We start from the raw sequence: 16,241 nt of genomic DNA, 5'->3' as shown, positions 1-16,241 counted from the left end.
TCGACACGAAATTGAGACTATTCGAAATTATAATTAATATAGAGAAAATAATCGAGGTGAACAAACACAAAAATGATCATAACGTAAGTAAATAACAGCGTACCAAATTGCTGAAAAATTTAGGGCGAGTTCTGGTTAGAGATAAAGTTTGCCTAAGCTCGTCGACTCAGGTCCTTTAACTGAAAGGTCCAATTCTTATGTGCGCGGGAGAAGTATGCTATTTAAAAAATTCGTTACAGTACTTAAAATTCAGCCGTAGTGTGGTATGGAAAACTACTTTTTTAAAGGTTCGCTTTCTGACTATGATTTTTTATGTGGACACTTGCCAAACGAATCTCCTTCAAAAAATGATCTAAATAAACAATTTATAGAGTTGCCGCAAGCAAACAAGTTTCCGCAAACGTAAATTTAGGCGCATTTTTTCGTGCTTAATTTTCGTAGGTTAACCTGAATCACTGAGCTAATAACATAACATAACATAGTGATCTCGGCGCTGAAGTGTGGGCCTGATGAGGCCTGTCGCCGATTCTTATACTTTTCCTTTTCGTGCCTTGTTCACAGAAGATCTAAAATCGTGTCATTTGACTGGATCTTTTCATGACAGCCGATAGTTTGAAGTAGCTACTAGACTTCCACCGGGTTCGATATGGTGCTAGGCATTTCAAATCTGAACATATGCTTTTTCCATAGCTTTATCTAGTCTGTTCTTGAACGCGTACATACTTGGAGCGCCAACGATGTCATCGGGGAGGCTGTTCCACATGTCGGTGATTCGAAGCGAGAAGAAATTTTGTCGCGTGGAGAAGTTGCAGCGCAGTTTTTTTAGTTTATAGCCGTGGCCCCTGGTGTTGGTTCTTGTTTCAATTCCTAGTAATACTTCGGGGACCTTGTATAAACCATGAGTATACTTGTATACTTCAATGAGGTCCCCACGCAGACGTCGATAACTGAGGCTTGGAATCTTCATAATCTTAAATCTTTCTTCATAGGACTTGTCCTTCAAGCCTGGAATTATCCTTGTTGCACGTCTTTGAACATTCTCTATTAAATTTCTGTCCTTTTCAAATCTCGGTGACCACACAACGTTTCCAAACTCTATATTCGGGCGCACGACAGCAACAAACAACTGCTTCATCGCTTATGCATCTAGGAACTCGTATGAGCGTCTGATTTGTCCAAGAAGTTTGTTGGATGTGTTAGCTTGCGTTTCAACATACTTAGAAAATTTCAGCTCCTTGTCGACATAAACTCCGAGATCTTTTTCCACACTAGACTTTTCAATCATTACTCTTTCGTTGCAACCATGTCTTCTCATAATGTAATCTTGCTGTTCATTGTTCTTCCCGAGGTGAAGTACTTAAGGGGGAGGTCTCACCTAAAATTTTCGGATTTGGCTTTTCTGGTATTTAGTATCGTCTTAAAGCTGACATTCTGCCCTATCCAATGATATCACTGCGATCGCTGTACGTGAATTTATACGTTCATGATGGCTCTTTAAAGGGGGGCGGGTGGGGGAACTCCTTCACTAATTAGATATAAGGTAATTAGCTGCTAAGCATTTTAAATATAGTTTCTACTTGAGTTGTGCTGCAGTTACATGCTTAGTCTCATCTTAAAGCTGACATTCTGAGCTTTTCAACGATACTACTGCGATCGCTGTAAGTGAATTTTTACGCACACGGCTGCGCTTTAAAGGGGGGCAGGGGGTGGATTTCCTTCACAAAATAGGTGGCAGGTAATTCACTCGCTAAGACTGCATATATTGGTGTATCAAGCCTTAGTCACCCTGTTCGCTTCGTACGGAGAGGTGTGCTGCAAGTCACTGCTAGCATCCCTGAGTAGAATTAGGCTACAGAAGCCTGTAGTTTGGTCTCTATGCTACATTGAGTGACTATTTCAAGGCGCACTGAACTTTGTCGCGCCTACCTGAAATGTTCAACTTTTTGTGACGGAAAAGCCTACTGCTCCTAGTTTTGAAGCTACAGCAATGAGACATATACCATTCTATTCGTAAAGACCATACCTATCGATTAACGAAGCCCTATTTTAGATTTGTGCATAGTTTGGATTCAAAATGGGGGGGGGGGGGGGGGAAATGAGAAAAACGGAAAAAAAATTAAATGCGTGTAAAAAAAACTAAGGCAAAAATCAAAAATCGGGCTTCGTTAATCGATTGGTATGGTCTTTACAAATGGAATGGTATATGTCTCATTGCTGTAGCTTTAAAACTCTAGGAGGAGTAGGCTTTTCCGTAGTACCCCTTTTTCTGTTTTCTATGAATTTCACGTTTTCTATGCATTTTTTCGAAAAATCACACAAACAAAATGTGATTCTTTTGCGGTTTTACATATATGTGTGAAATTTCATTAAGATCCGGTCGTAAACAAAAAAGTTTTTTCGGAGGGTATACCTCCCCCTTACACTTGTCAGCATTAAACCGCAGCTGCCACGTATCAGCCCAGTTAACTAAACTGAAACTGTCAAGATCATCTTGTAATTGCGCTTTATTTGACGCATCCTTCACTGTATTATAAACTTTTGTGTCGTCGGCATACATGGAGCACACGCTGGACACTGCTTCTGGCAAATCGTTTATAAAAGCAACGAGCAAAATAGACCCAAAAACGCTTCATTGCGGCACGCCACTGCGCACTGATGCCCAGTCTGACACGGTTCCGTTAATACTGACACGTTGTCGTCTACCTACTAGAAAGTCTCTGATCCATTGGAGTACGTTTCCCTCAATTCCCAAAGACTTCACTTTACGCAACAGCCGCTCATGCGGAACTCTGTCATATGCTTTGGCAAAATCGAGGTACAATGCATCCACTGGCTCCCTTTCGTCCAGCAGGCGAGTCCAATCGTTCAACGTAGATAATAAGTTAGTGGTGCAGGATCTGTCGGCAATAAAACCATGTTGACAATCGGATATGAGATGTTGTGCAGTCAAGTGATCGATAATCCTATCCCTCACAACAGATTCCATTAGCTTGCAAACAACACTTGTCAGACTGACAGGGCGATAGTTGCCGGGGCTGCTTTTGTCACATTTTTTGAACAATGGTGTTACTTGAGCTTCTTTCCAGTCTCACGGCAAAGTTCCGTCGTTCAAGGTTTTTTGAAAGAATACTGTCATTGGGCCGGCCAGAACGGTTGCTAATTCTTTGAGCAATCTGGGATGGAAGCCGTCTGGTCCACATGACTTGTTGGGATTTAGAGCTACCAGACGCTTGAGAACCTTTTCTTCGTGTATTTCAAACATGTTAACTTCGAGCCGACTGGGCGCTCCTCAATATCTGGAATACTGTTCAAGTCCTCATCTGTGAACACACTGATGAAGAACTGATTAAGAACGTTAGCCTTGCCCTCATCAGAGGAAATCTTTCGTTGGTCTACTTTCAAATCAGATATACAGTCCTTTGACTTATACTTCGAACTAGCGTACAAAAAGAAGGCTTTCGGATTATTGTTTGCATTTTTAGCAATATTTTTTTCGAAGTTTTTCACTGCAGTGCGACAAACTTTTTTAGCTTGATTTCGAGCTCTGGCATACAGGTTATAATCAGACTCGCTCCGAGTTCGTATAAACGCTTGTAGGCTTCTTTCTTGGTCTTCAGCTGAGTCTTAACTGCATTGTTCATCCACTGGGACTTTTTGACTCCTCCAAGCGTAATCTTGGGTACATAGGCATCAACTGCAGACATAACCGTGTCTTTGAGAAACGACCATGAATCAGCCACACTCATGTCCTTAATACAGTCCGAAATATTCGCCAAATTCACCGTTTCACGGAGTTTATCATAGTCGCCCTTCGCAAAGTTCAAACGTTCACGCTTCCGAAGCGTCTTTTCTGCACAACACTTAATATTGAAAAACAATGATTGGTGGTGGCTTTTGTCCAACAGAGCCTCGTGGCGAAGCTCATCTATCATTGATTCTTCACTAGTAAACACAAGATCTAGAATATTTGGGGTCTGTTTACCCCTAAAATGGGTTGGCTTGGTGATAATCTGGATTAAAAATGAGTCTCGCAGACTCCAAGAACAAGGATGCTGGGTGATTCCCATCTCTTGGAGAAGATTCATCTGCCCAGTCTGTTTCTGGATGGTTAAAGTCACCAAAGATCAACGTATGCGACCTGCTGAATGGCATTCTCGGTAATAGGCTGTTTAGTACTTTAGTGTTATCAGAGGAGCTGTTAGGTGATCCGTAAATGACCCCTATGAGGAGGCTATCTTTGCTTTTTAGAGTACGTTCGCACCACATGGATTTTCTAGCTGATTGATGCTATGCAGATAATTTAACTTGCTGGGCCCCATAAGAGATTCTAACCCACAGAGCTACACTACTGCACTGCTCTTCATTTAAGTTATGAAAACAATCAAAAACTGGCAGCTGAAATTCAACAGGTACAATTTTCCTCCCGTGATTTTTAGGGAGTGTTTCTGTAATACAAATAATGTCTATACACTCGTTTGCGATCACAGTTAACAGTTCACTTTCTTGTTCAAAACGGAATCCGAGTTCGTGTAAAAACAGTTTAAAACTTTTTGTGCACTTTCACTTTGATGTATGCGGTTACTTCCTACATTATTTACAGGCCTTGATCTACGGACATTATTCCTACTAATTACTTGTCCTCCATCTCCTCTGACTGTCCGTGAGCAGCCGGTGCTGTCTTGGCAGCTTGGAAGTGATTGACCTGATTTTCCTTGCCTTTCCGCCTGATTCTCTCCTACCACTTCTTGCGAAAAACCGCCCTTTCTAAGGGGTGGAATCTTTCTTTACAAAAACTGACTTGTTATCAGCGGATTCTCCAAGCTTTCTCGCTGTTTTCAGCACACTCCAGACCTGAGCAGAATCCTTTACACTTACAGTCACCAGCAGAGGTCTGAAGGTGTTGGCAGCAGCATCCTTCGAGCGTAGCCTCTTGCAAGATACAACATCAATCGATGTGTTGCGTACCTTGCTGCAACAATTTACAACAAATGCCGTGTCATCCAACACTCGGTCCTTCGCATCAGATGCGTTACTTTCAGGAATCCCAAACCAGACCAGGTTGGCCTTCCTACGTTCTCTATCAAGTAATTCACGTGAGCTTTCACTAGCGACTTCAGATAAATCAGCTGTCTTGTTCTTTACTTCCATTTCTTCCGTATTTTTCAACTGAGCCTTCACTTCAGTCAGCTCATTGCATAGCGAGCTCAGTTTATCACTCAGCGAGCGCACCATCTCACTCAAGGAGTTTACTACATCATTCAGCAATTTCGACTCATTGCCGTGCTCTTCAACGACTCCTCTCTTTTTCGAGCACCAAGAGTTGGTTTTCCGCAATCACGGCAAAACCAATGAAGCAATTTAGATTTCTGGAGAAATGAGTACTCCTTAGAGCTCAACTTCGAACAGCTGATACAAATGAGATCTTCGCATTGTTCACAGGTGACCGTCTGGACTTCGCTCGAAGAGATCTCTCTGCAGTACTTGCAAACTTTCATCTCTAGCTGGGCTGATTTGGTTTTATTTTTTATTCTAGAGGCCGTAGAGGGCATTTCTCTAAAGGCCGTAGAGGGCTTTTCGACTATCTTTTTTTACTGTCCAGCCATTATTAAGTGCACGAACTAGATCTCTTGAACGGAGAAAAATACAGAAAGGGACGGAGAAACATACAAAACTGAGTTGAGTATAGTAAAGTTCCCTCAACAATTTCGGCGGGAGGAACAGCTGAGCTGCAGCTGGTGAGGGAAAGACAGGGGTGTCTGGGAGAATCAAAGGATCGACGCGTGAGGCGGGTGGAGAGGGGAGATGAAGGGGCCAAGAGGGTGGGGAGGGTATAGGTAGGCGAGGCCTGAGCGTCTCAAGGCACCGTTGTTCTCTGGTTTACAGGCGGTCGCCGAGGGTTCGCAAGAAGCTACAAACTTTCCCTTGAATCATGCACTGGCATTTGTCGGGAATAAAACACTTGTACTAGCCGTTTTTCTCACTATTCGCACAATTTTTACTGAACTGCTTTAAAATTGGACCTTTCACTGACATCGTTTCAGTACAAATTCGAGAGATGAGTCAAACCGTCAGAGTAAAAAGTGAGAAAATTGGGACTCGGAAACACGTACGTGCGTCCTCGATCACGGTCAGAACTGAACTCCTGTTGAAGAAATATTTATTCATTGATTATATATCAGTAAACATTACTAAATATGGCACAAGTTGATTGATGTTAAGCGGTTATCTAGCCTCATTCCCGTGTTACAGCGATTCGCGGTCACAACCCTCCACTCTTCATGTCGGCTTCTTGTGACCAGATGATTTTGCGGACGCGTGTGTGCCAGTGGGTGGCTGTTGGTAGTTTTGTTGCATTCAATTAATGTGTTGCAGTGTTTGTAGTGCATGGATTTATATATCTGTTCAACGCATATTAATAAATATTTAGTCACTGATAGTGATGATATTCTTCGTTGATTGACTGAAACCTAATATCGATAGGTTTTATTTAGTATGTCCACGAGCATAACGGTTCATTATGTTAAGAATTAGTTGTGTGGTAAAGTCCTGTAACATTAGTGAGAGTTGTTGCCATCATGCCAAGGGGACTTTTAAATTTGATTATTTATTCTACGTAAATAGCTTCATTGCGAGACAACGGAATTTAGTGTACCACGAGAATCAAATGCTGGAACGCGCTACTAAAGTGTCTGATTAGGTATTAAAGGACATCGTTCAAAAGATTTTTTAAAGCGCTCTAGCAAGGAATATGAGTAAGGCAGCAACCATTTGAGTTAAATATGGCGCTGAAGGAATAATTGTGTTTGTATTTTTTGTGAAAGAAGAATGTTGATTTTAGTGATACGAGTCCTGTTGTTGATCATGATATTTCCAAAAATCGCATTGGTTGTTCTTACATGTCCAAAATTTGTTTCGTATGTTAAATGTTCATAGATAATATATGTTCATATATAATTTGCTCCATAAGATGAATGTTCATCGTTGGTCCACGAGAGAGGCTTGTTCCGATGGTGATACATTCTTATCTCTTGCTAACGGAAAAGTCTTGAACCTGTCTCAGTTGCAGTACCGCGAAAACCAAAGCATAACTCAGATTTTTATTCAAATTCATCATGTTGTCGTTTGATGTCGTCATATTTTGTGTTTTTCAACAATGCTTCTTGTTTTAGACAATATATTATTATATTAATCTTTCCTATGAGGAAAGATTAAAGATTATGAAGCTTCCAAGCCTCCATTATCGACGTCTGCGTGGGGACCTCATTGAAGTATACAAATATACTCATGGCTTATACAAGGTCCCAGAAGGATTACTAGAATTTGAAACAAGAACCAACACCAGGGGCCACGGCTATAAACTAAAAAAACAGCGTTGGAACACATCCATGCGACAACATTTCTTCTCGCTTCGAGTCACCGACATGTGGAACAGCCTCCCTGATAGCATCGTTGAAGCTCCGAGTATGAACATCTTCAAAAACAGGCTAGACGAAGCTATGCAGGAGCATATGTTCAGTCTTAAAATGCCTAGCAAATTACGGAACAGGCAATAAGTCCAGCAGCTATCTCAATCAATCGTCAGTTATGGAAAGATCGGGTTCCAAAGGCCGGATCCCTTGTGAATCAAGTCACGAAAAGTTCAAGAATCGGCAACAGGTCATGGGCCTATGTCTTCAACGCCGACACTTCTATTCTATTCTATTCTATATATATGATGTCTTATTTTATTGCTGAATTTTGTTTCACTAAAAGGATTGTTGCAATTTTTTTAATAAAGTTCAATTTCTTAGCTACTAAGGTCGGAATTTGAATACTCGACGAATATTGACTAGAACTGTTTCTTCCTTATTTTCGTTCAAACATCTCGTATTTTAAAACTCACTTGGCATGCTGGCAGCATTACTAAATTTTGTTTTCAAGGATTAACCAAACAACTCATACTCAACATCATGAGCTGTTATGCTCGTGGATGAGCTAGATCCCAGTCTATTAGGTTTTGGTCGTATAATCTAATAAGAATATCATTGTAATCTGGACAGAAAAATGCATTAATAGACGTTAAACAAAGATCAAGATAAAATACGTGCATTAAATAACATTTCATGATGCTAGTGCAGTGAAATGAATGGCACGTCCGCCAGCTAACGACTCAAGATTTTATGATGCTCTCAAGGAAGAGTTGAAAGAAGGAAAATTGCAAGATGATCTGATATAGTATAGTTGTCTGTGCTGATATGAGGCAGCTACGTTTTCATGCTGTACTTCGGTAAGAACATTGAACGGCCAGCTTACACTATATGAGAAGATTTAGTTGAAAATAGAGTGATCATCGAAAATTTGACAATGGATGAAGATTTGATATTTAATTTCGATATGGAGTTGAAATGGTCGAAGCATATTGAAGCGCAAGGTAATAAATCCAATACTGCTTGGACCAATCAGACGTTTTTCCTAGTACCTAGCTAGATGCAGAATCGATGAAGCTATTGTTTTCCAAAGTCGTAGCACCTGGAATTCGGAAAGTTTCGTGTGGTCGCCGAAACTTGAAAAGGAAAAAATTCGGTTGAGAGTGTTCATAGACGTGCAAGGAGTTTGCTATGAGCATTCATGGTAAGAAGTGCTACCTTACTATCACTCCAAGATATCATAAATAATCTGACAAAAGTGTTTTCTTGAACACTAAATTTTACTATCAATCGACCTTTGTGACTAGTTCCCAGTAACTCTTAGTGTTTACATGTCCTAAGAAGGCAGCCATGTCTGCTTCCTCATCCGGCTGCACAACGAGCTTCAAAGACTTCAGCCTATCAATGGCGCACCTCACGAGAACCGATGACTTTCCTTCTCCCTCCCCTGATCTTGGCCGCACAGTAAAAGCAAAGTAACCCCGACTACATCACAGCAGGCAATATCAGGTAGAATCAACGTTTAAGCAATAAAATTCGCAACGTTGAAATACCGTTAAGTACTAATTAGTCCAGAAAGAAAAGTGAATCAACGCCATTTTTAGCGTAGTATTTTTCGACGTTGTTTCAACATTAAAATTCAACATTATTCCAACGTTGTGAATTATATGGTATTAACATTGATAAAACCTGACATTGCCTGCTGGGATGATAACCCAGCCCTCTCAGCCGAGCATACATCTTTGGCATCCAGCGCACCAACGAACAGTATGCAGCCCACACAAAAATCCTCACTGACCTGCCTTTTCTTGCGTAGAAGCAAAAAGGCCCTGCCCTTTAACACCTACTCACAAATTGCTCCAACTTGGGCAGCGCTAACGCAGATTAAACCAGTCTTTTTCGGAATGCCAATGACAATGTAATTACCGGAGAAGTGTCCCAAGCGAACATCAGACGTCGAAGCACACAAGGGGGCAAAAAAGCACACCTGGACACCAATGCTGGGGTACTACTTCATAATCATTTTATCTCGATACGGCCGTGAAAGGTTCAGATAAGATAGAACATTGAGTATTCACACTGTATTTTATTAAAACAAATCGGTACACTTGCGTTGTGCCCCTGGAGTCCTTACCAGCGCGTAACTAAAACATGAATGACTAAAATCCTGAAAGTATACAAAACGTAAATTGCGGAATTGAAAGTCTAATGAAAATGGAAGAATTGTTGCTAAAAATATGAATAAATTTATACTATTCCCTAACACCAACAAAACACACTTTGACAAAAGCCTGAGCATCACATATCTAATGGCAACTCACACTCCTCAAACGCCAAAACTCCTCATCTTCCCCAAATTTATGCCTCCTCAGTCATAGCTCCAGGACAGCGCCGTTTGGCCACTACAGACCCAATTTCTCGCAAAAGGTAAATTTTCACATCTCCTACTCCACAACACCTAACTGAAGAATATCTGCTCATCCTCAGTGAGGATGCTATTGCGACAAATTAACCCAATACATGCTCCACCCTTACTAAGCTTTCACAAAATAGCTCCTCGCCTCCACACAGGGCAACCACATCGATAGAGCGCACGCGAGCCCCTACTTCACCGAACTCTGAGTAAACTTCCTCAAATCAGTTTTCCACGAATGTATCCGTAGTCTCGGAGTACTTAGCTACAGCACAAAGCCCTCTGGTCACGGTTATCCAACCTCTTCTTTCCTTACTGCTTAGCCTCCTATTTTCCTACTAACACATCTTCCGTCAATAATTATTCTCCTCTGGAACGCCCGAAGACTCGGATCCAAACTACCACAACTCAAACTGTTCCTGTCCCATGCAAACCCAACCATAGTATGCACAACAGAAACTCACCTACAAGGATGGTACTCACCTCGCTTTCCGGAATAGACATCCTATCGACAGGACAGAGTCGACGGCTATAGAGGATTTCTCCTGCTAGTCAGCACCCAAAAAGCAGCATGAGCAGCCATGTTTGAACCTTTTTGCAGACGGTCATATGCAATCGCTAGCAATAGATGTGGTCCTTTTTGAGACCTGTTCCCGCATCTACCTCTTCTAAAATCCTTGCTGTTTCATCTCACAGTAAGAATTCGAACACTACTTCTCCCTCGTCGTAGATAAAAACCTCATCTGTGGAGAATTTAATGCTTATCAACCCCTATATGGGGTTGAAAAGGTGTTGCTCCCCATAATGCTTATCAACCCCCGACATCCCAAAAACCAGGCAACACCTCGCGGGCACTTCCCTTTTCAAAGCACTCATCAAGTCTCTTTACTTCTCTTAATCCACGGATCCAGCCCACCCGCACAGACCCTAAAACCAGAGGATTCAGTACTAGATCTTTTCTTCGGCCCTCGATGTTTCCACTTATACTCCGTTTCCCTTGGACATGACCTGGGTACTGACCACACCCTCCCTACAAAACTCGCCCGCGTTGGTCTTTTCCTCGCGATTTAACTGCGGATGAGTGGAGGGTTTGGCGTGCGATTCTTGCGGAGAAGGGCATCCCCGCGGAGACACGCCACTGGGATCCTATCGTGCTCTTTCCCACGTTTCGAGACCGCATATATTGAGGACCACTTTAATTTGAGGCAGTCCACTCGCCCGCATAGGCCGAGTCGCCCTTGGTGGACATTTGACTGTATTAGCAAGAAGTAAAAACTGCAGTTGAGTTCACAAAGAATCTAGGAAAAGTTTTCTCTCTCGTATTAGCCCTCGGACTCCTGCACTCGTATTAGCCCTCCACGGTCTAGAGGATGTACAGAGCAGTGTCGGGCCGTTTCCCCCCTCGGCGATCCCACTGACAGTGGCTGTTACCCCCCGAAGGAAACGGCGGAGGCTTTGGCAGCTCATTTTGCGTCATCGCTCTCCCACAGACGTTATTTCTCCCATAAAGGGATAGATAGAGCGCTAAACTGTGAAGATGATTCGTCAGTAAACTGCAATACGCCGCCTAGAAACTCGCTACTCCCTCAACGAAGACCTCATTCACAAAGCCTTTTTTGCGCATCTTCCTCCTGTAAATCATTCAGCCCTACTCGCAATCTTCAGCAAATCCTTTCGTCTTGAGGAGCTCCCCCACGAAAAGCAAACCTCAGTTGTAATCCCGATCCCCAGACCTCAAAGGGATCCATGCGTCCCCAGTCATATCGTACAATCTCTCTGCTATCCTGCTTGGGAATGCTTATGGAGAGGCTGGTGTGCGACCGCTTCTCGTGGGGGCAAAAAACAAGAGGCTTTCCTTCAATATCAGCTTGGTCTTCGGCGCCGCTTTTCAACTATAGACGCCTTAGTCGCACTTGAGCATGAAATCTATATCACTTTGCGCTCCGTACAGGTTCTTCTGACAGTCTATTTCGACCTCAAGGGCGCTTTTGATGGTGTATTTAATTTCGGCATACTTTACAAGCCAACGCAAGCAGGAATTAAAGGTCGCATGCTGCGCTGGAGTTGGACATTCTTGACGGACCATTCCTTTTATGTATCCGTGCCTGGAAGGTCATCTCAAACACACCCTACTAAGTCTGGGGTCTTTCAAGGAGCTATTCTTGTGCCAATCCTGTTCAATGTAGTCCCTAGAGATATTCCGTCAGCGCCATACGTAGCCACAGCTATCTACGCAGACGATATTACCATGTTCGCGGCGGCAAATACTCTGGCTGACGCAGGTGACAGACTTCGGAGGGGCGATAGGCGATTAAATTGTGGCCATTCAGGTGACAGATTCAGAGGGCGATACCTTACAATCTGGGTTAAGATTTAATTGGTCCCTCACCTTAAATCCCACAAAGTCAGCATTCCAAAATGGAATGCTGACTTTATTCACCCGAAAACGGAAAATACATCCCCTGCCTTTCCTCCACATCTCTGGCATGCCAATTGCAAATAGTTGTCATCACCGCCACTTTGGCCTCATACTGGATTCTTCCACCCTCACTTGAAGAGCCCACATAAATAGTCTTCTGACACGTTGTCGGAAACGTCTAATCAGGACACTGAGCGGATCTACCTTTGGCGAAAACAGGGTGGTCCTTCCCCGCTTTTACCAAACCTACATCTAAAAGTGCACCAACTCTGGCCTGGCAATCTACTCATCAGCATTTCTCATCCATAGTAGTCCATTCCACCGCCGCGCTTCTGATCGTGGATCTACTACTAACCTCAGCTTCACCATCGCCCACCAGTCCACACTGTGCATTCGTTCTACCGCCGTAACCGGTACCTCAATGTTGCCTATTTCCCGCACATGAACTTATAAGCTCCCTCTAATCTCGATCGGACGCTGCATGCACTGGCCCCCTACTAGATTATACTTCCGCCATCATCACCCACCCCCAATGAACACAGACCTTCTACCGTGGCACGCGCTGACCAATCAGATCCATCTCAACTTCCCCAGTTAACTGAGCGGGGAGTTGAAGGGGCAGCAGCGGAGTTATTTGGCGAACTTCCGATTATAAGCTTTCCAGGCTTCCGCACCATATTCACAGACCGCTTACATTGGATGGGCCCTCCACTTTGAATGGGCGCGGGAATGGTAATTCAAAGACGTGCAACAATGATAATTCCACGGGTAATGGGCATGCATTATGAAGAAAGACGGTGACGAGCAATTATGAAGCTTCCAAGTCTTTATTATCGACGTCTTCGTGCCACGTGTACACACCTCATTGAAGTGTCACTGTATTAGGCAGTTTGGTTATAGATGTTCCTGATAGGACGCGTAAAAGTATTGAAGGGCAGATTAGCGATTTGATAATAAATGTGTGTTATAAGGTGAGTTCTAAGTTGGGACGGGAGATGAACAATTTGTATAAATCGCGCAAGTTCGGGAGGGCGTTTCCTTCCCTTAACTTTTATCGTTTATCTAAGTTCTAAAAGTATTCATCTGCAACGATTTCTCCGAGTCTTACTCGTAGGCTTTAACAGTCGCAATTCATAGATAATGGTAGTGTCTAAGTTGTAGGTATAAGACAGATCCTCTAGGTCTCAATGAAATGAAATTGCTTGGATTAAAAAAATCAGATGTACCATAAACTATTTAATTTATTCTCAGAAGATATGTCCTAATATCACTGATGGAATTATCTGGACTATGGAATCTGATATCAATGATGGAATTACCTGGACTAATTCCTTCTATAGCCTAGTTTATTTTTAATTGTCAATATTACTGCCCTTAAATTGACTCAATATTGGTAAGGTTCTGCTTACGGTCCCATTGGTGGTGTGAACAGTGAAGTTAAACACGAGATAAAATTTTTTAGAGTTTGTCCAGTTAATTTTTAAATCGTATCTAATTTATGTCTAGGTAGCAGTTTATATTTTATCAGCAATCCTCTCTGGAAAAAATATCTCATAGGTTATCTCTATCACCCATTCAGGTCCGTGTCGATAATTGCAAGCGTGCCGAGAAGTGTTCCTATGTACGGACTTTTCACAAAACCTAATTCTAATGTTTCGAACATGAGATATTTTGAGCTGTTACAGAATTCACGTTCATAATGCGCTCTAAATACGCGTGACGGCAGACAATGTTATTCATGAAAGTGTCGAAATTAGTTAATTTATTTATTTCAAAAATTAGATCATACTTGTTACATTTAATTTCCTGCCCTAGGAATGGTGGCTCGGGCACGCGTACAAGACCATGGTGTGTACATTGGGCTGAGGAACGACGATACTTCCCTCTACTGGACTGATGGAGAGCCTGTGGCAATCCTTAATTACGCTGACGGTGAACCCAATGGATTTTCCTCAGATTCTTGCACAGGTACTTGATACTCGTTACACGCAATAAATTTTTTGCAACGGTAATGATTATATTATTAAGCATGAATTCTTCTAATGCCTAATGTTGTGAAGCTATTAATTGGGGTATCGATATTGTTTCACATGTAAATCGAGAGTAAATATCGTCGATGGTCTGTTGGCGAAAGCATTCTTTTAACCGAATACTAAGTTTGCATGAATCTGACGTACTTTTTAGCGCAGATACGGTTCATAAACAACTATCCTAATTTTTTTAGTTTTATTTTGTCGACTTCTGACTTCTGAAAAGATTTGAACATGCTGCCCTGTGATGATGACCCTTTAGAACTGCTTCTGCTCGAAAGATCAGAACTCAGTCCCAAATTCAGCGGTGCATCTTCACCCTCTGGACTAACTCCTTCTTTAGCCTAGTTTATTTTAAACCTGAACAACTCCCTTTGAAGCCTGCATGTTTAACCCTCTACCACCTGACATGAGTAACCGGAGCAATATTGTCAAAAGCCTGCCTCTCAAAAAGGATACGTTGTTAGTGAGCGCAAAATGACTTGCACTGATAGTTGCCGCCACGTACGAAAACTTTAAAATGTTCTCAGTTGCGTTCATACGTCTTCAGGTTGATACACTAAATAGTTTTCGTATAATTTAAGTGAAAGTTATGTTCCGGGAGAGTGACATTTGGCGTTAGAGGGTTAATTAAGGAGAAAACACTTTGTAAACCAGAGTCAATAAAGCCATGGACTTGAATAGCTAGTTATTTTATTGCTCATCTTTTGTGTTCGGTGTTTGAAGCGATCTGGGGTCGCCCAGGGCAGGGAGGCCAAGTGGTTACGAGGGCATTGTGGCCCAGTGATTTCAGTTAAGAGTACCAGGATTGGTGCAAAGAGGTGCGGGTTCGATCCCATTTCTGTGTGATAATTCTGGTCAGAATCGGCGATGAGGCCAGGCAGTTAAGCAACGTAAAATTGAAGCAGTGAGTCGCGCGTTCAAGACCGCAACGAGCCGTGAATGTTCCGTGATATGTTGACGCCGACAGGTCTAGCAACCTAATTAATGTTGGAACCGCTATTACCATTTTTAATATCTTCTCGGATTGCGTGTAATTCCATGTTTCATATTAACAGGAACAGGAACTTTATCCTCTTGACTTTAATACCTTCAAGCATTTTTTTACCACACATTCCAATAAACTAATATCGTGATTTATCCTGTTCAGAAATGTTAAACGATGGGAAATACGAATGGAACGATTGCGACTGCAAGCTTCGATTGCCGTTCGTTTGCGAAAAGAAAGGTGAGCCACGTATTTAAAAGGAAACCGATGCTATGAATTTTGAAATCTTGAACCACTCCAAATAATTTAAGTATTTTTTGTGAGTTATTCTTCGCTACATGTTTCAGATTAAAAAGTTTCATTCGGAAACTGTCCAAGAAGACTACTGGAGAGAATTAAAATATTCAAAGAATGATTCGAGAAACGTCTAAATGAAGTAGCTCCTCAATACCTGTAAATAAATTCATTCGACGGATGTGCATTAGCATTTAGTAGAATTTAAAGTGCTGCTGAGACTTCACAGATTTTATTCATTCATTGCCCAGGACAGCCTGCATAAATCTTGTTCTATTATTAGAAAATGATCCAATTTGATCATGGACGACTAGCAATTATGGAATTCATATCACGATTCATAACGGAAATTTTGAACTACTAATCGGAAAACATATCATGTTTTGAAGCAAAATTCCAAGGTGTCTCGAAGCTAAGTATTCACTAGCTTCTTGGCCCATTCATACAAAAGGAAAATCATATATATTCCATCCTATTAACTAAAAATTTAAAAGCAAAGGATAGTCCACAAAAATTCATATCTTTATAGAAAACGTATGGGAGTTCAGCTCCATCGTCAGTTCGTAGAATCTAGAAATTACGTAGAAAGTCACAAATTAGTACAATTGAAAGCACAGAACACGATTAAAAACCTCAATTTACAAAAAATAGGGCACAAAACCTATATATTCAACATTTCAAGGGGATAGGA

At 41.9% G+C, this 16,241-nt stretch overlaps 1 protein-coding gene across 1 annotated transcript in view; it reads left to right on the top strand.

Moving 5' to 3' along the window:
* LOC108673665 (macrophage mannose receptor 1) overlaps positions 1-16,241 on the top strand; it is a 50,530-nt gene that overhangs the window by 8,846 nt on the left and 25,443 nt on the right. Inside the window, exons 8-9 of the mRNA XM_018161523.2 lie at positions 14,054-14,206; positions 15,419-15,496. Of these exons, the coding sequence (XP_018017012.1) occupies positions 14,054-14,206; positions 15,419-15,496 (231 nt within the window). The remainder of the gene's footprint in view (positions 1-14,053; positions 14,207-15,418; positions 15,497-16,241) is intronic.

Source organism: Hyalella azteca, unplaced genomic scaffold (assembly GCF_000764305.2).
Source record: "Hyalella azteca isolate HAZT.00-mixed unplaced genomic scaffold, Hazt_2.0.2 contig9392, whole genome shotgun sequence".
In the NCBI taxonomy this organism is placed as follows: Eukaryota; Metazoa; Arthropoda; class Malacostraca; order Amphipoda; family Hyalellidae; genus Hyalella; species Hyalella azteca.
This window is presented reverse-complemented; position numbering and strand designations above follow the sequence as displayed.